General features: G+C 61.1%; 4 protein-coding genes and 2 long non-coding RNA genes across 6 annotated transcripts; all 6 read left to right on the forward strand.

Annotated features, from left to right (window-relative positions):
• Positions 1 to 145: 145 nt before the first annotated feature.
• Positions 146 to 4,754, forward strand: LOC135575746 (uncharacterized). Its single transcript, XM_065034570.1, has 4 exons — positions 146 to 2,955; positions 3,661 to 4,282; positions 4,402 to 4,496; positions 4,625 to 4,754. The coding sequence occupies exons 1-4, from the start codon at positions 2,593 to 2,595 to the stop codon at positions 4,718 to 4,720; spliced, it is 1,176 nt and encodes a 391-aa protein (XP_064890642.1). The 5' UTR covers positions 146 to 2,592; the 3' UTR covers positions 4,721 to 4,754.
• Positions 4,755 to 5,155: 401 nt separating this feature from the next.
• On the forward strand, positions 5,156 to 7,357 carry LOC135575793 (glutamine-rich protein 2-like). The gene is made up of 7 exons (XM_065035167.1): positions 5,156 to 5,343; positions 5,592 to 5,723; positions 5,909 to 5,986; positions 6,264 to 6,404; positions 6,558 to 6,679; positions 6,994 to 7,059; positions 7,171 to 7,357. Exons 1-7 carry the CDS (start codon positions 5,281 to 5,283, stop codon positions 7,355 to 7,357), a joined length of 789 nt encoding a protein of 262 aa, XP_064891239.1. The 5' UTR covers positions 5,156 to 5,280.
• A 25-nt stretch (positions 7,358 to 7,382) lies between these two features.
• On the forward strand, positions 7,383 to 8,083 carry LOC135575690 (uncharacterized). Its single transcript, XR_010466914.1, has 2 exons — positions 7,383 to 7,596; positions 7,881 to 8,083. It is a non-coding gene; the product is annotated as an uncharacterized LOC135575690 (long non-coding RNA).
• Positions 8,084 to 11,859: 3,776 nt separating this feature from the next.
• On the forward strand, positions 11,860 to 16,410 carry LOC135575804 (pulmonary surfactant-associated protein D-like). Its single transcript, XM_065035179.1, has 4 exons — positions 11,860 to 14,372; positions 15,078 to 15,699; positions 15,819 to 15,913; positions 16,387 to 16,410. Exons 1-4 carry the CDS (start codon positions 14,010 to 14,012, stop codon positions 16,408 to 16,410), a joined length of 1,104 nt encoding a protein of 367 aa, XP_064891251.1. The 5' UTR covers positions 11,860 to 14,009.
• A 162-nt stretch (positions 16,411 to 16,572) lies between these two features.
• LOC135575691 (glutamine-rich protein 2-like) lies at positions 16,573 to 19,500 on the forward strand. Its single transcript, XM_065034325.1, has 9 exons — positions 16,573 to 16,760; positions 17,009 to 17,140; positions 17,326 to 17,403; positions 17,681 to 17,821; positions 17,975 to 18,096; positions 18,411 to 18,476; positions 18,588 to 18,726; positions 18,875 to 19,013; positions 19,298 to 19,500. The coding sequence occupies exons 1-9, from the start codon at positions 16,698 to 16,700 to the stop codon at positions 19,408 to 19,410; spliced, it is 993 nt and encodes a 330-aa protein (XP_064890397.1). The 5' UTR covers positions 16,573 to 16,697; the 3' UTR covers positions 19,411 to 19,500.
• A 2,407-nt stretch (positions 19,501 to 21,907) lies between these two features.
• On the forward strand, positions 21,908 to 22,693 carry LOC135575740 (uncharacterized). Its single transcript, XR_010466999.1, has 2 exons — positions 21,908 to 22,123; positions 22,460 to 22,693. It is a non-coding gene; the product is annotated as an uncharacterized LOC135575740 (long non-coding RNA).
• The last annotated feature ends 2,204 nt before the right edge of the window (positions 22,694 to 24,897 follow it).

Here is a 24,897-nt window from a genome sequence, read left to right on the forward strand (position 1 = left end):
CAGCACAACCTGGCAGCAAAAAACACGGGGAAAATCCAGTTTTCCTCAAGCGCCCCAAATCCCTAACCCCAGCAACCTTTCCTGCTGACACTGCTGGGTTTCTGTGCTGTGTTCCCCAGAATAAGGCTCAAGGGAGCTGCTGGGGAAAATGGCAGCCAGAGGGGTTGGTGTCCCAATGCGTGACAACCTTTGCTGTTAAGCAGTTCCCCAGATCCAACCTCAACCTCCTCTGGTGCAACTTGAGGCCGTTTCCTCTGCTCCTGGCGCTTGTTCCTGGGGAGCAGAGCCCGACCCCCCCTGGCTCCAAGCTCCTTTCAGGCAGTTCAGAGATCAGAAGGTCTCCCCTCAGCTCCTGTTCTCCAGCTGAACCCCCAGGTCCCTCAGCCGCTCCCATCACACTTGTGCTCCAGCCCCTCACCAGCTCCTTTCTCTTCTCTCAACTCGCTCCAGCACCTCAAGGAATTTCTTGGCATGAGGGGCCCAAAACTGCCCCAAGTATTTGAGGTTTGGCTTCCCCAGTACCCAGTCCATGGGTCGGTCACTGCCCTGGTCCTGTTGTCCATGGGGCTGTGTGGTTCTGCAGGGGCTGGATGGGACAAATCCCCAACATTCGGTGTCAGGATGAGGCTTCCCGGGCTCAGGCCAGGTTGGGGTCACTCCGGGGAGGGTTTGTTGCCAGCAGCAGGCAGACAGGAGTGTGTCGGGGCTGTGATGCCAGGTACTGGGCAGGTCCCTTTGCAAACCCCACAGCGTCTGGTGGGAAAACAGAGATTGGAGAGGGGTTTGGGCCGTACCCAGTTCTTTGGTGTTTGATAAGCATTCGCCATGTCCAATGACCGGACTGAAATTCCTGATCATCTGGAGGATGAGCAGTTCCCATCCACCCTCATGGGGAAGAGGCAACATCCCAGCTGGGGGGCACCAGCAGCTCCAGACCGTGGCAGCTCCGCAGAGGCCGTCTCGGGGCTTTTTTCAGTGCACCCTGGAGTTCGTGGTGGTTGTTTTTATGAGGGTGTCCAAAGCCCGTTTTAAGTTGTCTGAGAGCACCCCCTCCTGGGCATGGCAGAAAAGCACCGAGGAGAAAACTGAAGGAAGAGCTGCTGCTGGGTGTTCTGGGCCATCTTGCCTAAATCAGCGTCTTGAAGGTGGCTCTGCATCCTGCCAGGTGCCTGACAGGCGGTACGGAGACACCCAGAAGGAAAGGACACTGCTTTTCCCTGCTGGGAAACAAAAGGGAAAGGGAAAGGGAAAGGGAAAGGGAAAGGGAAAGGGAAAGGGAAAGGGAAAGGGAAAGAAAAGGTCGGGTGGGGCTGCTGCGGGTGGGGCAAGGGCTGCTGTGAGCCCGAGGACCAGGACGCGGTGGCCGTGGCCACCAGGCCATGTCCACCTTCCACCCTGCTCACAGCCCTGCACAGCTTCCCAATGCCTTTCTGGAGGTTTCTGATGGGGTGGGGAGGCAGGGGGTGCTCGGCTGGCCGGGGGCAGCTCTGGAGTCTCCCAGACGCCTCACCCTGGCACCGAAGCTGCTGCTGCCCATCCAGGCCCCCTGCAGTGAATCAACCCCATGACTTGTCTGATTGTATTTTGAATCTTGGCATGGCCTGCAGTGACCTGCGACGAAAAATGAGGTGTCACCAGCTACAATGTAGCTCTCAAAAGACATCCTTCTGCTTGATGAACCGCAGGGAAAGGCATCCTAAACCAGGCACCTTGACCTTGTTTTCAGCCCAGGTTCCCAGTGCTGGTGCACACGGGAGCCAGTCACTGCACATCTGCCACCAAGGGGAATCGCCTCCGAGGCCAACTGTGCCATGGGGAAAGGAAAGGGTTAAACATCAGAAGAGTTTGATTTAGTACACAACACGGATAAAGGCATTCTCTCTGCCATTAAAACTGAGGGTATTTAATTCAGTAAAGTGAGATTTCATTCCCCATGACTTGGCTGGTTGTATTTTGAATCTGGGCACGGGCTGCAGTGACCTGCAACGAAATACGAGGTGTCACCAGCTACAATGTAGGTGTTAAAGTGGGAAAGGCAGGAGGGAGCCTCAGCATCTCCCATCCCGTGGATAACTTCATCACAAAGGACCAGGGCGGCGCCCGCTGGCTCCTGGGGCGGCTGTTGCCGGGCAACAGAGACACTATATTGTCCCCTGTCACCTGTGCCCCTCGCCCATTTGGTCACTGGCCGTGGTGGGATCACTTGCCGTGGTGGGATCACTGTGGTGGTGGACTCATTTTGGCAGTTGGATCACTTTTGGTGGTGGGATCACATTTGGTGGTTGCATCACTTTTGGTGTTGGGATCACATTTGGTGGTTGCATCACTTTTGGTGTTGGGATCACTTTTGGTGGTTGAACCGCTTTTCGTGGTTTGATCACTTTCGGCACTTGGATCGCTTTGGTGACTGGATCGCTTTCATCACTCGGATTGCTTTTGGAACTTGGATCTGTTTTGGTGACTGATCGCTTTCTGTGGCAAGAAGGAGCAGGAGAAAGGCTGCTGGCTGTCCATCCCTCCAAGATCACCTCCGGACAGAAAAGCTCCTGTCTCCCTACTTCGGGTTCAGTGTTTTCACGCAGAACAGCAGCGATGGCCACACGCAGTCTGTTGGAAATGCTGGACGCTGCCATCGGGACACCCCAAGTTGGGGTTGTGGATTTCGTGGCGCTCCACAAGCTGCTGAAAGCCATGATCATCGGGCAGCAGGGTCAGCAGGAGGTGCAGTGCGGCCTGGCAGAGGACATGCGGGCCATGCAGAAGGCGCACTCTGGCATGGCAGAGGACATGCGGGAGATGAAGGAGGCGATGCAGGAGGCGCATTCTGGAATGGCACAGGACATCCAGGAGATGAAGGAGGCGCATGTCGGCCTGGCAGAGGACATGCATGCCCTGCAGGAGGCGCATTCCGGCCTGGCCGAGGACATCCAGGAGATCCAGGAGACACTTGGCCTGGTGAGCATCGCCTGGTGCCCCGGGAGGGAGCTGGGCCCTCGTCCCTCCCGGCTCCTGCTGCCCTGTCACACTGTGCCCGTGCCCCACGGCCATCGGTGTCACCAGCGTGAAGGGCAGCAGGAGGGAAGAGTGGGAAGGGTGTCCCAAGAGTTGCTAAGGCACTTTTGAACTAGAGAGCCCTCAAAACAGATCCATGGGAGGGGAAGGAGGGGAGATAAAGCTCTGCCCGTGCAATTCAGCCGCGGCCCCCAGGCACAGCCCTGCCCAGCGTCCCTCTGTCTCCTGCCCCAGTTCATTTGGGGATACTCTTTAAATCCCGCTCCCACATCTGAACGGGTGTCCCTCTCCTCACCCAGCTCCAGGGGAAGCCCCAGGACGCTGCCGGGCTGTGCAGGGACAGGAGGCGGCTGCGTCCCCCGCTCCCTCGGGGACACCAGCCCTCCTGCCTTGGGGCACAGCCTGTGGGGTGGGGTGCTGGGCAGTGATGCTGGGGGTCCCATCCCTGGGGTCCCATCCCCCCAGCTCCATGGCCGGGCTGACTCCATGATCCCTTTGCATTTGGGGCTCTCATGTTCAACACGAGTTTGGCCCCGTGAGATGATGATTTGGGGACAGGGACTGGGGACATGGCGGGGGGTTCTGGGGTCTGTCCTCACGGCTGCCCAGCTGCCAGTAAACCTGCTGCCCTTTGCATCTTCTTCCCAGGAGGGCGGTGGGGGCCAGTCTGCCCCCTCCGAGCCCACCCAGGTGGCCATGGACAGCCAGGCCAGGAAGAGCTCAGCACTGGGGCCGAAGGGACGTGGAACACAGCCTGGGATGGAGACCGGCAGGGGGACTGCAGGGTCTGGCTCCCTGGGGATGCAAGCAGGGACACAGGGGCAACCAGCGACCCCTGTGAAGTTGTCAGGCGCTCCCTCTGATCACACGAGGTCTATTGGTGCCGGCGCCACCACCCCGGGGATGCAGCCAGGATCACGGGGCACCCAGGCCACCACCCGCCTGGGGACACAGCCAGGGGCCCCTGACACCCAGGCCAGCACCTCAGGGATGCAGCCAGGATGCCCTGGGACCCACACCACCACCCCTGGGGTGCAGCCTGCGTCCTCCAGATCCCAAGCCACCATCCCAGGCGACGCCCAAGAGCCGGCCAAGCCCTGGGGCTCCACCAGCACCTCCAGCTACGAGTCGGAGATGCGGGAGGTTCTCTCCCAGGTTGGGCAGCTCGGCAACGTCTACGCTGGTCTGAAGGAGGAGGTGGAACAGCTTAAATCTACAAAAGCAGAACGTGCGGATCTTGAGAACGTGCGCCAGCTTTTCCCAAAGGGAGGTGAGAGCACGGGGATGCTGGCGGGGGTTTTTTGGTGTGGGGACACCCTGGGTCAGGGGCTCGTCATGCTCAGAGACCCCCTCACCAACAGCACATCCCCTTGCACCATGTCCCTCTAGGTCGGCAGAGCATCACCAGCATCCTGGCCGACCTCAAGTGCCAGATGTCCTTCCTACAAGACATGGCCAGGACACTCCAGGGGGAGGAGGAGAAGGTGAGCCGGCAGCAGTCCCCGAGGGGCTGCGGGGATGCCAGTTTGGGCAGGGAGGGGGCAGCCGAAGGGTCCCCGTGCCAGAATGACACAGGGGGCTGTGCACTCACCGCCCCCACTGCCGTTCCCAGATCAGCAAGGTGGAGGATGCTCCCAGAAAGATGAGGGGGGCTGGAGCCGGCAGAAAAGCAGACGGCAGCGGCCAGATGACCCGACAGCCGCGGTAAAAGGATGGGAGAGGGATTCCTACCCCGCAGGGCTGCAAGGGAGCCTGGGGTCTGGGAGCATCCCAGTTTGGGGGCCGAGGGACACCCCCACGAAGGCTAAGCCTGCCCCTGCCCCCGTCTCGCTGGCCAGGCCCAAGGGACAGAAGGTCAAGGCAGAGCGCAAGGAGCTGGGGAAGCAGCAGGAGCCGACCCAGGCCGAGCTGGAGCAGTTTGCGGCTGAGTACGTGAATAACTTGGTGATGGAGACAGCGCAGCAGCTGCAGGCAGAGGTGAGGCCCGGGGGCAGCGCTCCCAGCCCCCGCTGGCTAGGGAGGGTCCTGGCGGGGTCCCGGCCACGTCCCCTGGCTGGATGGGGCCATGGAGCCTCCACGGCACCTGGGCTTGTGGGCGGCATCCAGCCCGGCTCAGAGCTGATTCCTCCTCCCCTCCAGCAGCCGGACGAGCCGAGGGCGACGGATCAGAGCGGGGGACACGAGCACGCAGGGTGCCACTTCTGCAGCCCGGACACCAGGGTGCTGCTGGGGAAGCTCCTCCAGCGCTGCAAGAAGCTCGAGGAGCAGATGGAGTCCCTGGCCCAGAAGGCGGGCGGCAAGGTGGACAATTATCCAAAGTGGAGGAGACAGGTAAGGAGATGCGGTGTAGGGGGCTTGAGCTGCCAGGACCCCCCAGGCATTTCTGCTTGGCTGTAACGTAGGGGAGCCCCTCGCTGCCCCCCTAGTTGGCTTGTCGGAGTCAGAAGAACGGAAGGGAATTAAAGCCTTGGAGCAAATGTCCTGCTTGCACTGAGAGCCCGTGGCCACCAGCCAAAATACCCTGGGTCTGTCCCTGCGGGGCAGCCACCCCCTTGCTCAGCACCGCCTTGTCCTCTTAGTCCCTGCAGCAGGACGAGCAGATCAAGTGCCTCCAGGCCAGCATCATGCAGCTCCAAAAGGACTATGAGAAGTTCAGCTCGGCCCTTGCAAACCTCCAGCAGGATCGCCAGCAGGAGCAGAATGACATCAAGGTGGGTGGCTGAAAGCCCCAAGCAGAGCCCAGGCTGGGACCCCAAGGGGTCTGTCCCCCTGCCACCCTGCTCGCAGCCCTGCACAGCTTCCCAGTGCCTTTCCTGGAGGCTTCTGATGGGGTGGGGAGGCAGGGGGTGCTCGGCTGGCCGGGGGGCAGCTCACGGGCTGCTGTCTGCCTTGGAAGGCTCTGTCCCAGGCCCTGGAGAGAATCAAGAAGCAGAAAGCAGACAAGGAGGAGCTGCTGGTGCTGGGAATCGATGAGGTACGGGCTCGAGGGGCCCTGGTGCCAGCCAAGGGTGTTTTGGGCAGAGTGACAAACACCCCTTGTCCCTTGGGTGCCGGCTGGCAGAACCACCCAGGTGGGGGGAGGATTTCCAGCCCGGCTGCAGGTCCCAAGCCAGGTCCCTCTGTCACTGCAAGTCCCTTCGGCTGGTGGGACCAACCCCACAGGGGTGATGGGGTGAACAGGGCCAAGTCTCCCACTCCTGTTGTCACTCCATCCTGTCTGCAACCACTCTCCTGTCTTTCCCCATTGCTAGAAAGCAGACAAAGACAAAGTCAGTCGCAGCCAGTTTGAGGCGTGCGTGGAGCAGCTGAACAAGGTGATGGAGGAGGTGACGGGCCAGGAGAAGTTCTTGCACCGGTTCCAGCAAGAGCTCCAGAGGCAGATGGACTGCAAGGTGAGGGCTTGTCCCCTCCACGCAGCACTGGCACCCTGGGGGCCTGGCAGCCTAAGGCAGGATCCTTGCGAGGGTCCCCCCTCCCGACTGTGCCCCCGGGGACCGCCATGTCCCATCCTGGGGTAGATGGCTGAGGGTGTCACCCGTCCACAGCTGGACCGCCGGGAGCTGGGGGCATTCCAGCAGCAGCAGGAGGAGCGGTGGAAGAGCCTCAGCGGGCAGCTCCAGGAGAAGGCGCTGAAGCCAGAGCGTGACAATGCCGCTGGGATTAGGAAGTGAGTGCGATGGGGACAGTGGTGGCTTTGGCAGTGCTGGCCCTGTTCCTGCTGGCTGTCCCGGCTCGTGCCGGTGTGGTACCTGGCGTGGACGCCATGTGGGCAGCGCCCCGGGGATGCTGAGCAAGTGGCTGTGCCTTGTGCTCCTGCCAGCTGCAGCTTCGCAGCGATAGAGGCGGCACAATGAGGGGGCACGTGTGGGAGGAGCCCTCCTGAACCAGCCTTGGGGGGTGGGTGCAGAGGCTTTTTGTGGCTGGTGTGCAGGTGGGGCTGTGCCCCCCAGGAGCTCCCCAGCCCTTTTCTCCCCCCTCCAGGCAGCTGCTGCCTGGTTTCCATTGCCTGTCCTGTGACCGGCCCCTCAACATGCTGGCGCCTGGACCGTGAGTAACCGCCCCCTGAACAGGGAGCACCCCCCGACCCCTCCCTGGCGTCGAGTGACACATGGGGTGCCACCTGCCGGGCACTGAGCACCCCCATGTCCTGTCCCACAGGGAGCGGACGGGCGAGTGCAGATACCCCACTGTTACGCGGAGCTGTGGGGGCCCACACACTGTCAGGCCCCCGCGCTTCCAGCCCCAACCGCCCAGCACCCCACGGCCATCCCAACCCAGTGCCCACCGCCCCAACAAGGTAGGGATGGCAGAGGTGGGGAGGGGGATGCTGAGCCTGCGGGGGTGATCTGTGCCTCAGTTTCCCCGGGGTGAGCTGGCTGGGGGAGGGTTGCTGGGGGACGTGGAATGGGGCCCCGTGTTTGGGTCACACGCTCTCCCCTTCCCAGAAGGACGCGATGCATCTGTCGGGCCAGGACGGCACTGATGGGAACCAACCGAACAAGCAGCCGTCTGTAACGGAGAGCTCTGGGCTGCCCTCAAGGCAAAGGGGGACGCCAGACACCACAACCTCGAGCAGCCAGCCAAGTATGGCCCTGTCAGGGCACCGGGGGGCAGAGGACACCCCGCTGTCTGGGGGGACGGGTCTGTGCCCGCAGCTGGGCAGGGTTGGACGGGGGTCTGGGGTCTGGGCTGGGCTGTGGGGGCAGCACTGGCTGCTGGGGCAGCCAGTCCTCATGATGGAGATGGAGGGAGCTGGGGCGACATGTGGGGTGGTGCTGGGCAGTGTGGGACAACAGCCTGTGTGCTTCAGGGTGGGGGCAGGACCCTGTTGGTGGGTGTCTGTGGCTGACCCTGCCCCTCGCCCCCAGGCACCGCCTCCCCGCTGCTGTTAGCCGTGCTGAAGTGCCAACCAGCCTCATCTCCCGGACGCCTCACCCTGCCACCGAAGCTGCTGCCACACCGCATTAAATCAGCGCCCTGACAGCCGGGCAGGACGGGGGTCCCGGCCCCGGTCCCACCGCCCCGGGCGCTGAGCAGGCAGCAGCTGCAATAAATGGCGATGGGCAACCAAGCGCCGCTGTGGTCTGAGTGGGGGTCCCTGGGGCAGGATGGCAGAAAGCCCCGCTGTGTTTGCTTTTTCAGGACAAAACTGAATGCTAAAAAGGCTCTTTGGGGGTGCCCAGAGGTGGATCCAGTGGTATCCAGGGTCCCCCCAGAGGGATCACGGGTAGCAAACCAGTGGGCACCAGGGCAGAGCCGGCAAAGGCCCATCCTGCACCCCGAGTGGGGCTGAGGTGTCCATGGGCTTCAGAAGCACCCCCTGGCACTAACTGGGGGGATGGGGTGAGGGGGGAACCAGGGGGCTGTGCAAGAAGCCGGGCTGCCTGTTGGTAACCGGAGGAGCAGCAGCAGGTGCCGAGCTGCAAGGCCGGGCAAGGCCGAGCTGTCACAGGAGCTCAGGATGACAACAGGTTGACCATGAGCCAGCAACGTCTCCTGTGGCCAAGAAGGTCGATGGTACCTGGGGTGCGTGAGGATGAGGAGGAGTGTGGCCAGCAGGTTGAGGGAGGTGAATCCTCCCCTTCTGCTGTGCACTCGTGAGGCTCCATCTGAGTTGTGTGTCCAGTTCTGGCACCCCACTTTAAGAAGGACAAGGAATTACTGGGGAGAGTCCAGCGGTGGGCTACAAGGATGCTGAAAGAAGCATCTTTCTGATGAGGAAAGGCTGAGAGAGCTGGGGCTGTTGAGCTGGAGAAGAGAAGCTGAGAGGGATCAGTATCTCAGGGTGGGTGTCAGAGGATGGACCAGACTCTGTTCAGTGGTGCCCAATGCCAGGGTGAGGGGCAACGGGCACAGACTGAGACACAGGAGGCTCCATCTGAACAGGAGCAGAAACTTGTTTGCTGGGAGGTGCCAGAGCCTGGCCCAGGCTGCCCAGAGCGGGTGTGGAGTCTCCTTCTCTGAGACATTCAAAGCCCCTGGACCCAGCTGTGTGATCTGCTCTGTGACCCTGCGTGAGCAGGGGTTGGACGGGGGCAGCGGAGCCGCCGGGGCTGGAGCGTCCGGCCCGATCCCGGGCCCACCAGGGACTCCATTTCCCAGCAACAGCGAGAGAAGAAGGGAAGGGAAGGGAAGGGAAGGGAAGGGAAGGGAAGGGAAGGGAAGGGAAGGGAAGGGAAGGGAAGGGAAGGGAAGGGAAGGGAAGGGAAGGGAAGGGAAGGGAAGGGAAGGGAAGGGAAGGGAAGGGAAGGGAAGGGAAGGGAAGGGAAGGGAAGGGAAGGGAAGGGAAGGGAAGGGAAGGGAAGGGAAGGGAAGGGAAGGGAAGGGAAGGGAAGGGAAGGGAAGGGAAGGGGGATGAGCTGGAGCAGTGGTTGGTGCCACGGCGGCTGCTCCGTCCTGCAGCATTGCGGGAGGTGCTGTTCATCTCAGCGATTTGTGCATTTGGAGACTTCGGTTGAAGCCTTGAGCTACTGGAGAGTGTGCAGAGAAGAGCAAGAGAGCTGGTGAGGGGCTGGAGCACAAGTGTGATGGAGCGGCTGAGGGACCTGGGGGGTTCAGCTGGAGAACAGGAGCTGAGGGGAGACCTTCTGATCTCTGAACTGCCTGAAAGGAGCTTGGAGCCAGGGGGCGTCGGGCTCTGCTCCCCAGGAACAAGCACCAGGACCAGAGGAAACAGCCTCAAGTTGCGCCAAGGGAGGCTGAGGTTGGATCTGGGGAACAATTTCTTCCCCAAAGGGCTGTGGGGCATTGGAACAGGCTGCCCAGGGCAGTGCTGGAGTCACCATCCCTGGAGGGGTTTGACACGGGGTAGTGGTGGGCTTGGTAGTGTGAGGTTTATGGTTGGACTCAATGATCTCGAGGGTCTTTTCCAACCAGAATAGTTCTGTGATTCCGGGTGTGTTTAAGGCTGAGCTGGAGCCTGGTTTTTGGGGGGCTTGGAGAGGGCAAAAAGCCAGGAGAGGGGAGTGGGTGGCTGGTGGGAGACGGGCTTCCAGGTACCGAGGATGGAGCAGAGCCCGGCAGCACCCGCTGCTGCAGCCCGGCCTTCCTGGGTGCGCTTCGGCTCCAGCGTCGTAGGAAGAGCCCTCAGCCAAAGCAATGGCCATGGGTGTTCCTGACGCTTCTCCCAGAGGCAGCAGCAGGATCTCAGCACAGGACTCAGGGCTCAGAGCGTTTCAAGTACCAAAATCCCCCCCGTCTCAGCCCCCATGCGCTGCAGCCGCGGCCCCAGCACCAGCCTCCCAAGGGAGAAGCAGTGCTGAGGCATCCGCAGCGCTCGCCCTGTGCCCGTCCTCATCCTCTTGCTTTCCAGGACGAGGACGACTGGGACTGGGATTTCCTGGGGACATCGAAACCCAGGTGGGTGAGGAGGGGGCAGCCAGGCGGGCTGGGGGTTGTGGGGCGAGGAGGCCCAGAAGGGGCTGAAGCTCCCGGGGGCACAGGCCATGGAACGATGGGGCTGTTGCTGCTAAAGTGCTGCAAGAAAAGAGAATCACCTCAGCTCTTGTGCTTGCGTCTTGTTTCCAGCCACAGGCTCAAGCTGCGAACCTTGAGCTCGTTTGACTTGCACAGAAAGCACGAGGATGCCATGACCCCGGCAGGGCTGGCGTTTCAACAGCGCCAGTGGGACAGCTGCGTTTCCTGGGTCTTCCATCAGCTCCTCAGTGAGAAATGGCCCGTGCGGGGGGCTGGGGGAACCGTGACGCAGCCCTGGGGGGAGGCACAGGGCCGGTGAACGAGCTGTGCCCGTGGGCTCCTGCTGGTCCCCGCACTGGTCTGGGAGCTGTTGCAGCACAGCCTGGGCGCTTATGGAGCCGTCCTGCCCCAAACTAACAGCAGTCTGAGGAAACAACCTCTTAAAAGGCCATTTTGAAGGAGCATTTTCAAATAACACTGAGACCCTTCACCACGGCGTGCTCCACCAGCCCTGGTGGGTGTGGGGGGGCCCTGGGGTTTGGATCTGCACCGTCTCACTATCGCTCTCTGTCACCCCTTTACAGATATGAGAGAGCCCGTGTTTGAATTTGTGCGGCCGCCTGTTTACCATCCTCCCCAGGTGAAGTTCCCACGCCACCAGCCCCTGAGGTACCTGGACAGGTACCGAGACAGCAAGGAGCCCACCTACGGCATTTACTAGGGCTGGGCCTCCCCCCGAGGTGCTCAGCTCTGCGCTGGCTGGAAGGGCTGGGCTTATCCTTCCTTGGAAAAATCATTAAATGAACCCAGATCAAGTATTCAGTGCTCCTTTCATTGAGCCTTTCCCTTCTATACTGCCCCAGGATGTGTTTTTGCAGAGCTAGAAGCTGACCTGCATTTGTTCCTGTTAAAGGCAGCAACTCCTTTGCCATCCCAGCCCTCCAGGAACCGGGTCTTGGAGGAAAACACCCAAACTGCAGCACAACCTGGCAGCAAAAACCACGGGGAAAATCCAGTTTTCCTCAAGGGCCCCAAATCCCTAACCCCAGCAACCTTTCCTGCTGACACTGCTGGGTTTCTGTGCTGTGTTCCCCAGAATAAGGCTCAAGGGAGCTGCTGGGGAAAATGGCAGCCAGAGGGGTTGGTGTCCCAATGCCTGACAACCTTTGCTGTTAAGCAGTTCCCCAGATCCACCCTCAACCTCCTCTGGTGCAACTTGAGGCCGTTTCCTCTGCGCCTGGCGCTTGTTCCTGGGGAGCAGAGCCCGACCCCCCTGGCTCCAAGCTCCTTTCAGGCAGTTCAGAGATCAGAAGGTCTCCCCTCAGCTCCTGTTCTCCAGCTGAACCCCCAGGTCCCTCATCCGCTCCCATCACACTTGTGCTCCAGCCCCTCACCAGCTCCGTTCCCTTCTCTCCACTCGCTCCAGCACCTCAAGGAATTTCTTGGCATGAGGGGCCCAAAACTGCCCCAAGTATTTGAGGTTTGGCTACCCCAGTACCCAGTCCATGGGTCAGTCACTGCCCTGGTCCTGTTGTCCATGGGGCTGTGTGGTTCTGCAGGGGCTGGATGGGACAAATCCCCAACATTCGGTGTCAGGATGAGGCTTCCCGGGCTCAGGCCAGGTTGGGGTCACTCCGGGGAGGGTTTGTTGCCAGCAGCAGGCAGACAGGAGTGTGTCGGGGCTGTGATGCCAGGTACTGGGCAGGTCCCTTTGCAAACCCCACAGCGTCTGGTGGGAAAACAGAGATTGGAGAGGGGTTTGGGCCGTACCCAGTTCTTTGGTGTTTGATAAGCATTCGCCATGTCCAATGACCGGACTGAAATTCCTGATCATCTGGAGGATGAGCAGTTCCCATCCACCCTCATGGGGAAGAGGCAACATCCCAGCTGGGGGGCACCAGCAGCTCCAGACCGTGGCAGCTCCGCAGAGGCCGTCTCGGGGCTTTTTTCAGTGCACCCTGGAGTTCGTGGTGGTTGTTTTTATGAGGGTGTCCAAAGCCCGTTTTAAGTTGTCTGAGAGCACCCCCTCCTGGGCATGGCAGAAAAGCACCGAGGAGAAAACTGAAGGAAGAGCTGCTGCTGGGTGTTCTGGGCCATCTTGCCTAAATCAGCGTCTTGAAGGTGGCTCTGCATCCTGCCAGGTGCCTGACAGGCGGTACGGAGACACCCAGAAGGAAAGGACACTGCTTTTCCCTGCTGGGAAACAAAAGGGAAAGGGAAAGGGAAAGGGCAAGGGAAAGGGAAAGGGAAAGGGAAAGGGAAAGGGAAAGGGAAAGGGAAAGAAAAGGTCGGGTGGGGCTGCTGCGGGTGGGGCAAGGGCTGCTGTGAGCCCGAGGACCAGGACGCGGTGGCCGTGGCCACCAGGCCATGTCCACCTTCCACCCTGCTCACAGCCCTGCACAGCTTCCCAATGCCTTTCTGGAGGTTTCTGATGGGGTGGGGAGGCAGGGGGTGCTCGGCTGGCCGGGGGGCAGCTCTGGAGTCTCCCAGACGCCTCACCCTGGCACCGAAGCTGCTGCTGCCCATCCAGGCCCCCTGCAGTGAATCAACCCCATGACTTGTCTGATTGTATTTTGAATCTTGGCATGGCCTGCAGTGACCTGCGACGAAAAATGAGGTGTCACCAGCTACAATGTAGCTCTCAAAAGACATCCTTCTGCTTGATGAACCGCAGGGAAAGGCATCCTAAACCAGGCACCTTGACCTTGTTTTCAGCCCAGGTTCCCAGTGCTGGTGCACACGGGAGCCAGTCACTGCACATCTGCCACCAAGGGGAATCGCCTCCGAGGCCAACTGTGCCATGGGGAAAGGAAAGGGTTAAACATCAGAAGAGTTTGATTTAGTACACAACACGGATAAAGGCATTCTCTCTGCCATTAAAACTGAGGGTATTTAATTCAGTAAAGTGAGATTTCATTCCCCATGACTTGGCTGGTTGTATTTTGAATCTGGGCACGGGCTGCAGTGACCTGCAACGAAATACGAGGTGTCACCAGCTACAATGTAGGTGTTAAAGTGGGAAAGGCAGGAGGGAGCCTCAGCATCTCCCATCCCGTGGATAACTTCATCACAAAGGACCAGGGCGGCGCCCGCTGGCTCCTGGGGCGGCTGTTGCCGGGCAACAGAGACACTATATTGTCCCCTGTCACCTGTGCCCCTCGCCCATTTGGTCACTGGCCGTGGTGGGATCACTTGCCGTGGTGGGATCACTGTGGTGGTGGACTCATTTTGGCAGTTGGATCACTTTTGGTGGTGGGATCACATTTGGTGGTTGCATCACTTTTGGTGTTGGGATCACATTTGGTGGTTGCATCACTTTTGGTGTTGGGATCACTTTTGGTGGTTGAACCGCTTTTCGTGGTTTGATCACTTTCGGCACTTGGATCGCTTTGGTGACTGGATCGCTTTCATCACTCGGATTGCTTTTGGAACTTGGATCTGTTTTGGTGACTGATCGCTTTCTGTGGCAAGAAGGAGCAGGAGAAAGGCTGCTGGCTGTCCATCCCTCCAAGATCACCTCCGGACAGAAAAGCTCCTGTCTCCCTACTTCGGGTTCAGTGTTTTCACGCAGAACAGCAGCGATGGCCACACGCAGTCTGTTGGAAATGCTGGACGCTGCCATCGGGACACCCCAAGTTGGGGTTGTGGATTTCGTGGCGCTCCACAAGCTGCTGAAAGCCATGATCATCGGGCAGCAGGGTCAGCAGGAGGTGCAGTGCGGCCTGGCAGAGGACATGCGGGCCATGCAGAAGGCGCACTCTGGCATGGCAGAGGACATGCGGGAGATGAAGGAGGCGATGCAGGAGGCGCATTCTGGAATGGCACAGGACATCCAGGAGATGAAGGAGGCGCATGTCGGCCTGGCAGAGGACATGCATGCCCTGCAGGAGGCGCATTCCGGCCTGGCCGAGGACATCCAGGAGATCCAGGAGACACTTGGCCTGGTGAGCATCGCCTGGTGCCCCGGGAGGGAGCTGGGCCCTCGTCCCTCCCGGCTCCTGCTGCCCTGTCACACTGTGCCCGTGCCCCACGGCCATCGGTGTCACCAGCGTGAAGGGCAGCAGGAGGGAAGAGTGGGAAGGGTGTCCCAAGAGTTGCTAAGGCACTTTTGAACTAGAGAGCCCTCAAAACAGATCCATGGGAGGGGAAGGAGGGGAGATAAAGCTCTGCCCGTGCAATTCAGCCGCGGCCCCCAGGCACAGCCCTGCCCAGCGTCCCTCTGTCTCCTGCCCCAGTTCATTTGGGGATACTCTTTAAATCCCGCTCCCACATCTGAACGGGTGTCCCTCTCCTCACCCAGCTCCAGGGGAAGCCCCAGGACGCTGCCGGGCTGTGCAGGGACAGGAGGCGGCTGCGTCCCCCGCTCCCTCGGGGACACCAGCCCTCCTGCCTTGGGGCACAGCCTGTGGGGTGGGGTGCTGGGCAGTGATGCTGGGGGTCCCATCCCTGGGGTCCCATCCCCCCAGCTCCATGGCCGGGCTGACTCCATGATCCCTTTGCATTTGGGGCTCTCATGTTCAACACGAGTTTGGCCCCGTGAGATGATGATTTGGGGACAGGGACTGGGGACATGGCGGGGGGTTCTGGGGTCTGTCCTCACGGCTGCCCAGCTGCCAGTAAACCTGCTGCCCTTTGCATCTTCTTCCCAGGAGGGCGGTGGGGGCCAGTCTGCCCCCTCCGAGCCCACCCAGGTGGCCATGGACAGCCAGGCCAGGAAGAGCTCAGCACTGGGGCCGAAGGGACGTGGAACACAGCCTGGGATGGAGACCGACAGGGGGACTGCAGGGTCTGGCTCCCTGGGGATGCAAGCAGGGACACAGGGGCAACCAGCGACCCCTGTGAAGTTGTCAGGCGCTCCCTCTGATCACACGAGGTCTATTGGTGCCGGCGCCACCACCCCGGGGATGCAGCCAGGATCACGGGGCACCCAGGCCACCACCCGCCTGGGGACACAGCCAGGGGCCCCTGACACCCAGGCCAGCACCTCAGGGATGCAGCCAGGATGCCCTGGGACCCACACCACCACCCCTGGGGTGCAGCCTGCGTCCTCCAGATCCCAAGCCACCATCCCAGGCGACGCCCAAGAGCCGGCCAAGCCCTGGGGCTCCACCAGCACCTCCAGCTACGAGTCGGAGATGCGGGAGGTTCTCTCCCAGGTTGGGCAGCTCGGCAACGTCTACGCTGGTCTGAAGGAGGAGGTGGAACAGCTTAAATCTACAAAAGCAGAACGTGCGGATCTTGAGAACGTGCGCCAGCTTTTCCCAAAGGGAGGTGAGAGCACGGGGATGCTGGCGGGGGTTTTTTGGTGTGGGGACACCCTGGGTCAGGGGCTCGTCATGCTCAGAGACCCCCTCACCAACAGCACATCCCCTTGCACCATGTCCCTCTAGGTCGGCAGAGCATCACCAGCATCCTGGCCGACCTCAAGTGCCAGATGTCCTTCCTACAAGACATGGCCAGGACACTCCGGGGGGAGGAGGAGAAGGTGAGCCGGCAGCAGTCCCCGAGGGGCTGCGGGGATGCCAGTTTGGGCAGGGAGGGGGCAGCCGAAGGGTCCCCGTGCCAGAATGACACAGGGGGCTGTGCACTCACCGCCCCCACTGCCGTTCCCAGATCAGCAAGGTGGAGGATGCTCCCAGAAAGATGAGGGGGGCTGGAGCCGGCAGAAAAGCAGACGGCAGCGGCCAGATGACCCGACAGCCGCGGTAAAAGGATGGGAGAGGGTTTCCTACCCCGCAGGGCTGCAAGGGAGCCTGGGGTCTGGGAGCATCCCAGTTTGGGGGCCGAGGGACACCCCCACGAAGGCTAAGCCTGCCCCTGCCCCCGTCTCGCTGGCCAGGCCCAAGGGACAGAAGGTCAAGGCAGAGCGCAAGGAGCTGGGGAAGCAGCAGGAGCCGACCCAGGCCGAGCTGGAGCAGTTTGCGGCTGAGTACGTGAATAACTTGGTGATGGAGACAGCGCAGCAGCTGCAGGCAGAGGTGAGGCCCGGGGGCAGCGCTCCCAGCCCCCGCTGGCTAGGGAGGGTCCTGGCGGGGTCCCGGCCACGTCCCCTGGCTGGATGGGGCCATGGAGCCTCCACGGCACCTGGGCTTGTGGGCGGCATCCAGCCCGGCTCAGAGCTGATTCCTCCTCCCCTCCAGCAGCCGGACGAGCCGAGGGCGACGGATCAGAGCGGGGGACACGAGCACGCAGGGTGCCACTTCTGCAGCCCGGACACCAGGGTGCTGCTGGGGAAGCTCCTCCAGCGCTGCAAGAAGCTCGAGGAGCAGATGGAGTCCCTGGCCCAGAAGGCGGGCGGCAAGGTGGACAATTATCCAAAGTGGAGGAGACAGGTAAGGAGATGCGGTGTAGGGGGCTTGAGCTGCCAGGACCCCCCAGGCATTTCTGCTTGGCTGTAACGTAGGGGAGCCCCTCGCTGCCCCCCTAGTTGGCTTGTCGGAGTCAGAAGAACGGAAGGGAATTAAAGCCTTGGAGCAAATGTCCTGCTTGCACTGAGAGCCCGTGGCCACCAGCCAAAATACCCTGGGTCTGTCCCTGCGGGGCAGCCACCCCCTTGCTCAGCACCGCCTTGTCCTCTTAGTCCCTGCAGCAGGACGAGCAGATCAAGTGCCTCCAGGCCAGCATCATGCAGCTCCAAAAGGACTATGAGAAGTTCAGCTCGGCCCTTGCAAACCTCCAGCAGGATCGCCAGCAGGAGCAGAATGACATCAAGGTGGGTGGCTGAAAGCCCCAAGCAGAGCCCAGGCTGGGACCCCAAGGGGTCTGTCCCCCTGCCACCCTGCTCGCAGCCCTGCACAGCTTCCCAGTGCCTTTCCTGGAGGCTTCTGATGGGGTGGGGAGGCAGGGGGTGCTCGGCTGGCCGGGGGGCAGCTCACGGGCTGCTGTCTGCCTTGGAAGGCTCTGTCCCAGGCCCTGGAGAGAATCAAGAAGCAGAAAGCAGACAAGGAGGAGCTGCTGGTGCTGGGAATCGATGAGGTACGGGCTCGAGGGGCCCTGGTGCCAGCCAAGGGTGTTTTGGGCAGAGTGACAAACACCCCTTGTCCCTTGGGTGCCGGCTGGCAGAACCACCCAGGTGGGGGGAGGATTTCCAGCCCGGCTGCAGGTCCCAAGCCAGGTCCCTCTGTCACTGCAAGTCCCTTCGGCTGGTGGGACCAACCCCACAGGGGTGATGGGGTGAACAGGGCCAAGTCTCCCACTCCTGTTGTCACTCCATCCTGTCTGCAACCACTCTCCTGTCTTTCCCCATTGCTAGAAAGCAGACAAAGACAAAGTCAGTCGCAGCCAGTTTGAGGCGTGCGTGGAGCAGCTGAACAAGGTGATGGAGGAGGTGACGGGCCAGGAGAAGTTCTTGCACCGGTTCCAGCAAGAGCTCCAGAGGCAGATGGACTGCAAGGTGAGGGCTTGTCCCCTCCACGCAGCACTGGCACCCTGGGGGCCTGGCAGCCTAAGGCAGGATCCTTGCGAGGGTCCCCCCTCCCGACTGTGCCCCCGGGGACCGCCATGTCCCATCCTGGGGTAGATGGCTGAGGGTGTCACCCGTCCACAGCTGGACCGCCGGGAGCTGGGGGCATTCCAGCAGCAGCAGGAGGAGCGGTGGAAGAGCCTCAGCGGGCAGCTCCAGGAGAAGGCGCTGAAGCCAGAGCGTGACAATGCCGCTGGGATTAGGAAGTGAGTGCGATGGGGACAGTGGTGGCTTTGGCAGTGCTGGCCCTGTTCCTGCTGGCTGTCCCGGCTCGTGCCGGTGTGGTACCTGGCGTGGACGCCATGTGGGCAGCGCCCCGGGGATGCTGAGCAAGTGGCTGTGCCTTGTGCTCCTGCCAGCTGCAGCTTCGCAGCGATAGAGGCGGCACAATGAGGGGGCACGTGTGGGAGGAGCCCTCCTGAACCAGCCTTGGGGGGTGGGTGCAGAGGCTTTTTGTGGCTGGTGTGCAGGTGGGGCTGTGCCCCCCAGGAGCTCCCCAGCCCTTTTCTCCCCCCTCCAGGCAGCTGCTGCCTGGTTTCCATTGCCTGTCCTGTGACCGGCCCCTCAACATGCTGGCGCCTGGACCGTGAGTAACCGCCCCCTGAACAGGGAGCACCCCCCGACCCCTCCCTGGCGTCGAGTGACACATGGGGTGCCACCTGCCGGGCACTGAGCACCCCCATGTCCTGTCCCACAGGGAGCGGACGGGCGAGTGCAGATACCCCACTGTTACGCGGAGCTGTGGGGGCCCACACACTGTCAGGCCCCCGCGCTTCCAGCCCCAACCGCCCAGCACCCCACGGCCATCCCAACCCAGTGCCCGCCGCCCCAACAAGGTAGGGATGGCAGAGGTGGGGAGGGGGATGCTGAGCCTGCGGGGGTGATCTGTGCCTCAGTTTCCCCGGGGTGAGCTGGCTGGGGGAGGGTTGCTGGGGGATGTGGAATGGGGCCCCGTGTTTGGGTCACACGCTCTCCCCTTCCCAGAAGGACGCGATGCATCTGTCGGGCCAGGACGGCACTGATGGGAACCAACCGAACAAGCAGCCGTCTGTAACGGAGAGCTCTGGGCTGCCCTCAAGGCAAAGGGGGACGCCAGACACCACAACCTCGAGCAGCCAGCCAAGTATGGCCCTGTCAGGGCACCGGGGGGCAGAGGACACCCCGCCGTCTGGGGGGACGGGTCTGTGCCCACAGCTGGGCAGGGTTGGACGGGGGTCTGGGGTCTGGGCTGGGCTGTGGGGGCAGCACTGGCTGCTGGGGCAGCCAGTCCTCATGATGGAGATGGAGGGAGCTGGGGCGACATGTGGGGTGGTGCTGGGCAGTGTGGGACAACAGCCTGTGTGCTTCAGGGTGGGGGCAGGACCCTGTTGGTGGGTGTCTGTGGCTGACCCTGCCCCTCGCCCCCAGGCACCGCCTCCCCGCTGCTGTTAGCCGTGCTGAAGTGCCAACCAGCCTCATCTCCCGGACGCCTCACCCTGCCACCGAAGCTGCTGCCACACCGCATTAAATCAGCGCCCTGACAGCCGGGCAGGACGGGGGTCCCGGCCCCGGTCCCACCGCCCCGGGCGCTGAGCAGGCAGCAGCTGCAATAAATGGCGATGGGCAACCAAGCGCCGGTGTGGTCTGAGTGGGGGTCCCTGGGGCAGGATGGCAGAAAGCCCCGCTGTGTTTGCTTTTTCAGGACAAAACTGAATGCTAAAAAGGCTCTTTGGGGGTGCCCAGAGGTGGATCCAGTGGTATCCAGGGTCCCCCCAGAGGGATCACGGGTAGCAAACCAGTGGGCACCAGGGCAGAGCCGGCAAAGGCCCATCCTGCACCCCGAGTGGGGCTGAGGTGTCCATGGGCTTCAGAAGCACCCCCTGGCACTAACTGGGGGGACGGGGTGAGGGGGGAACCAGGGGGCTGTGCAAGAAGCCGGGCTGCCTGTTGGTAACCGGAGGAGCAGCAGCAGGTGCCGAGCTGCAAGGCCGGGCAAGGCCGAGCTGTCACAGGAGCTCAGGATGACAACAGGTTGACCATGAGCCAGCAACGTCTCCTGTGGCCAAGAAGGTCGATGGTACCTGGGGTGCGTGAGGATGAGGAGGAGTGTGGCCAGCAGGTTGAGGGAGGTGAATCCTCCCCTTCTGCTGTGCACTCGTGAGGCTCCATCTGAGTTGTGTGTCCAGTTCTGGCACCCCACTTTAAGAAGGACAAGGAATTACTGGGGAGAGTCCAGCGGTGGGCTACAAGGATGCTGAAAGAAGCATCTTTCTGATGAGGAAAGGCTGAGAGAGCTGGGGCTGTTGAGCTGGAGAAGAGAAGCTGAGAGGGATCAGTATCTCAGGGTGGGTGTCAGAGGATGGACCAGACTCTGTTCAGTGGTGCCCAATGCCAGGGTGAGGGGCAACGGGCACAGACTGAGACACAGGAGGCTCCATCTGAACAGGAGCAGAAACTTGTTTGCTGGGAGGTGCCAGAGCCTGGCCCAGGCTGCCCAGAGCGGGTGTGGAGTCTCCTTCTCTGAGACATTCAAAGCCCCTGGACCCAGCTGTGTGATCTGCTCTGTGACCCTGCTGTGAGCAGGGGTTGGACGGGGGCAGCGGAGCCGCCGGGGCTGGAGCGTCCGGCCCGATCCCGGGCCCACCAGGGACTCCATTTCCCAGCAACAGCGAGAGAGAAGAAGGGAAGGGAAGGGAAGGGAAGGGAAGGGAAGGAAGGGAAGGGAAGGGAAGGGAAGGGAAGGGAAGGGAAGGGAAGGGAAGGGAAGGGAAGGGGAAGGGAAGGGAATGGGAAGGGAAGGGAAGGAAGGGAAGGGAAGGGAGGGAAGGGAAGGAAGGGAAGGGGAAGGGGAAGGAAGGGAAGGGAAGGGAAGGGGAAGGGAAGGGAAGGGAAGGGAAGGGAAGGGAAGGGAAGAAGGGAAGGGGAAGGGAAGGGAAGGGGAAGGGAAGGGGGATGAGCTGGAGCAGTGGTTGGTGCCACGGCGGCTGCTCCGTCCTGCAGCATTGCGGGAGGTGCTGTTCATCTCAGCGATTTGTGCATTTGGAGACTTCGGTTGAAGCCTTGAGCCTACTGGAGAGTGTGCAGAGAAGAGCAAGAGAGCTGGTGAGGGGCTGGAGCACAAGTGTGATGGAGCGGCTGAGGGACCTGGGGGGTTCAGCTGGAGAACAGGAGCTGAGGGGAGACCTTCTGATCTCTGAACTGCCTGAAAGGAGCTTGGAGCCAAGGGGCGTCGGGCTCTGCTCCCCCAGGAACAAGCACCAGGACCAGAGGAAACAGCCTCAAGTTGCGCCAAGGGAGGCTGAGGTTGGATCTGGGGAACAATTTCTTCCCCAAAGGGCTGTGGGGCATTGGAACAGGCTGCCCAGGGCAGTGCTGGAGTCACCATCCCTGGAGGGGTTTGACACGGGGTAGTGGTGGGCTTGGTAGTGTGAGGTTTATGGTTGGACCTCATGATCTCGAGGGTCTTTTCCAACCAGAATAGTTCTGTGATTCCGGGTGTGTTTAAGGCTGAGCTGGAGCCTGGTTTTTGGGGGGCTTGGAGAGGGGCAAAAAGCCAGGAGAGGGGAGTGGGTAACGGGCTTCCAGGTACCGAGGATGGAGCAGAGCCCGGCAGCACCCGCTGCTGCAGCCCGGCCTTCCTGGGTGCGCTTCGGCTCCAGCGTCGTAGGAAGAGCCCTCAGCCAAAGCAATGGCCATGGGTGTTCCTGACGCTTCTCCCAGAGGCAGCAGCAGGATCTCAGCACAGGACTCAGGGCTCAGAGCGTTTCAAGTACCAAAATCCCCCCCGTCTCAGCCCCCATGCGCTGCAGCCGCGGCCCCAGCACCAGCCTCCCAAGGGAGAAGCAGTGCTGAGGCATCCGCAGCGCTCGCCCTGTGCCCGTCCTCATCCTCTTGCTTTCCAGGACAAGGACGACTGGGACTGGGATTTCCTGGGGACATCAAAACCCAGGTGGGTGAGGAGGGGGCAGCCAGGCGGGCTGGGGGTTGTGGGGCGAGGAGGCCCAGAAGGGGCTGAAGCTCCCGGGGGCACAGGCCATGGAACGATGGGGCTGTTGCTGCTAAAGTGCTGCAAGAAAAGAGAATCACCTCAGCTCTTGTGCTTGCGTCTTGTTTCCAGCCACAGGCTCAAGCTGCGAACCTTGAGCTCGTTTGACTTGCACAGAAAGCACGAGGATGCCATGACCCCGGCAGGGCTGGCGTTTCAACAGCGCCAGTGGGACAGCTGCGTTTCCTGGGTCTTCCATCAGCTCCTCAGTGAGAAATGGCCCGTGCGGGGGGCTGGGGGAACCGTGACGCAGCCCTGGGGGGAGGCACAGGGCCGGTGAACGAGCTGTGCCCGTGGGCTCCTGCTGGTCCCCGCACTGGTCTGGGAGCTGTTGCAGCACAGCCTGGGCGCTTATGGAGCCGTCCTGCCCCAAACTAACAGCAGTCTGAGGAAACAACCTCTTAAAAGGCCATTTTGAAGGAGCATTTTCAAATAACACTGAGACCCTTCACCACGGCGTGCTCCACCAGCCCTGGTGGGTGTGGGGGGGCCCTGGGGTTTGGATCTGCACCGTCTCACTATCGCTCTCTGTCACCCCTTTACAGATATGAGAGAGCCCGTGTTTGAATTTGTGCGGCCGCCTGTTTACCATCCTCCCCAGGTGAAGTTCCCACGCCACCAGCCCCTGAGGTACCTGGACAGGTACCGAGACAGCAAGGAGCCCACCTACGGCATTTACTAGGGCTGGGCCTCCCCTCGAGGTGCTCAGCTCTGCGCTGGCTGGAAGGGCTGGGCTTATCCTTCCTTGGAAAAATCATTAAATGAACCCAGATCAAGTATTCAGTGCTCCTTTCATTGAGCCTTTCCCTTCTATACTGCCCCAGGATGTGTTTTTGCAGAGCTAGAAGCTGACATGCATTTGTTCCTGTTAAAGGCAGCAACTCCTTTGCCATCCCAGCCCTCCAGGAACCGGGTCTTGGAGGAAAACACCCAAACTGCAGCACAACCTGGCAGCAAAAAACACGGGGAAAATCCAGTTTTCCTCAAGCGCCCCAAATCCCTAACCCCAGCAACCTTTCCTGCTGACACTGCTGGGTTTCTGTGCTGTGTTCCCCAGAATAAGGCTCAAGGGAGCTGCTGGGGAAAATGGCAGCCAGAGGGGTTGGTGTCCCAATGCCTGACAACCTTTGCTGTTAAGCAGTTCCCCAGATCCACCCTCAACCTCCTCTGGTGCAACTTGAGGCCGTTTCCTCTGCTCCTGGCGCTTGTTCCTGGGGAGCAGAGCCCGACCCCCCCTGGCTCCAAGCTCCTTTCAGGCAGTTCAGAGATCAGAAGGTCTCCCCTCAGCTCCTGTTCTCCAGCTGAACCCCCAGGTCCCTCAGCCGCTCCCATCACACTTGTGCTCCAGCCCCTCACCAGCTCCGTTCCCTTCTCTCCACTCGCTCCAGCACCTCAAGGAATTTCTTGGCATGAGGGGCCCAAAACTGCCCCAAGTATTTGAGGTTTGGCTACCCCAGTACCCAGTCCATGGGTCAGTCACTGCCCTGGTCCTGTTGTCCATGGGGCTGTGTGGTTCTGCAGGGGCTGGATGGGACAAATCCCCAACATTCGGTGTCAGGATGAGGCTTCCCGGGCTCAGGCCAGGTTGGGGTCACTCCGGGGAGGGTTTGTTGCCAGCAGCAGGCAGACAGGAGTGTGTCGGGGCTGTGATGCCAGGTACTGGGCAGGTCCCTTTGCAAACCCCACAGCGTCTGGTGGGAAAACAGAGATTGGAGAGGGGTTTGGGCCGTACCCAGTTCTTTGGTGTTTGATAAGCATTCGCCATGTCCAATGACCGGACTGAAATTCCTGATCATCTGGAGGATGAGCAGTTCCCATCCACCCTCATGGGGAAGAGGCAACATCGCAGCTGGGGGGCACCAGCAGCTCCAGACCGTGGCAGCTCCGCAGAGGCCGTCTCGGGGCTTTTTTCAGTGCACCCTGGAGTTCGTGGTGGTTGTTTTTATGAGGGTGTCCAAAGCCCGTTTTAAGTTGTCTGAGAGCACCCCCTCCTGGGCATGGCAGAAAAGCACCGAGGAGAAAACTGAAGGAAGAGCTGCTGCTGGGTGTTCTGGGCCATCTTGCCTAAATCAGCGTCTTGAAGGTGGCTCTGCATCCTGCCAGGTGCCTGACAGGCGGTACGGAGACACCCAGAAGGAAAGGACACTGCTTTTCCCTGCTGGGAAACAAAAGGGAAAGGGAAAGGGCAAGGGCAAGGGAAAGGGAAAGGGAAAGGGAAAGGGAAAGGGAAAGGGAAAGGGAAAGGGAAAGGGAAAGGGAAAGGGAAAGGGAAAGGGAAAGGGAAAGGGAAAGAAAAGGTCGGGTGGGGCTGCTGCGGGTGGGGCAAGGGCTGCTGTGAGCCCGAGGACCAGGACGCGGTGGCCGTGGCCACCAGGCCATGTCCACCTTCCACCCTGCTGACAGCCCTGCACAGCTTCCCAATGCCTTTCTGGATGTTTCTGATGGGGTGGGGAGGCAGGGGGTGCTCGGCTGGCCGGGGGGCAGCTCTGGAGTCTCCCAGACGCCTCACCCTGGCACCGAAGCTGCTGCTGCCCATCCAGGCCCCCTGCAGTGAATCAACCCCATGACTTGTCTGATTGTATTTTGAATCTTGGCATGGCCTGCAGTGACCTGCGACGAAAAATGAGGTGTCACCAGCTACAATGTAGCTCTCAAAAGACATCCTTCTGCTTGATGAACCGCAGGGAAAGGCATCCTAAACCAGGCACCTTGACCTTGTTTTCAGCCCAGGTTCCCAGTGCTGGTGCACACGGGAGCCAGTCACTGCACATCTGCCACCAAGGGGAATCGCCTCCGAGGCCAACTGTGCCATGGGGAAAGGAAAGGGTTAAACATCAGAAGAGTTTGATTTAGTACACAACACGGATAAAGGCATTCTCTCTGCCATTAAAACTGAGGGTATTTAATTCAGTAAAGTGAGATTTCATTCCCCATGACTTGGCTGGTTGTATTTTGAATCTGGGCACGGGCTGCAGTGACCTGC

This window comes from Columba livia, chromosome 18, assembly GCF_036013475.1.
Source record: "Columba livia isolate bColLiv1 breed racing homer chromosome 18, bColLiv1.pat.W.v2, whole genome shotgun sequence".
Lineage (NCBI taxonomy): Eukaryota > Metazoa > Chordata > Aves > Columbiformes > Columbidae > Columba > Columba livia.

Excerpts from the sequence above, each read along its gene's own strand:
- LOC135575691 (XM_065034325.1), top strand. The coding sequence starts at position 16,698 with ATGGAGTCCCTGGCCCAGAAGGCGGGCGGCAAGGTGGACAATTATCCA. Across the intron at positions 17,141-17,325 it reads AGGAGCAGAATGACATCAAG|GCTCTGTCCCAGGCCCTGGA; the intron begins GTGGGTGGCTGA and ends CTGCCTTGGAAG. Across the intron at positions 17,404-17,680 it reads TGGTGCTGGGAATCGATGAG|AAAGCAGACAAAGACAAAGT; the intron begins GTACGGGCTCGA and ends CCCCATTGCTAG.
- LOC135575793 (XM_065035167.1), top strand. The coding sequence starts at position 5,281 with ATGGAGTCCCTGGCCCAGAAGGCGGGCGGCAAGGTGGACAATTATCCA. Across the intron at positions 6,405-6,557 it reads AGAGGCAGATGGACTGCAAG|CTGGACCGCCGGGAGCTGGG; the intron begins GTGAGGGCTTGT and ends ACCCGTCCACAG. Across the intron at positions 6,680-6,993 it reads AATGCCGCTGGGATTAGGAA|GCAGCTGCTGCCTGGTTTCC; the intron begins GTGAGTGCGATG and ends TCCCCCCTCCAG.
- LOC135575746 (XM_065034570.1), top strand. The coding sequence starts at position 2,593 with ATGGCCACACGCAGTCTGTTGGAAATGCTGGACGCTGCCATCGGGACA. Across the intron at positions 2,956-3,660 it reads TCCAGGAGACACTTGGCCTG|GAGGGCGGTGGGGGCCAGTC; the intron begins GTGAGCATCGCC and ends TCTTCTTCCCAG. Across the intron at positions 4,283-4,401 it reads CCAGCTTTTCCCAAAGGGAG|GTCGGCAGAGCATCACCAGC; the intron begins GTGAGAGCACGG and ends ATGTCCCTCTAG.
- LOC135575804 (XM_065035179.1), top strand. The coding sequence starts at position 14,010 with ATGGCCACACGCAGTCTGTTGGAAATGCTGGACGCTGCCATCGGGACA. Across the intron at positions 14,373-15,077 it reads TCCAGGAGACACTTGGCCTG|GAGGGCGGTGGGGGCCAGTC; the intron begins GTGAGCATCGCC and ends TCTTCTTCCCAG. Across the intron at positions 15,700-15,818 it reads CCAGCTTTTCCCAAAGGGAG|GTCGGCAGAGCATCACCAGC; the intron begins GTGAGAGCACGG and ends ATGTCCCTCTAG.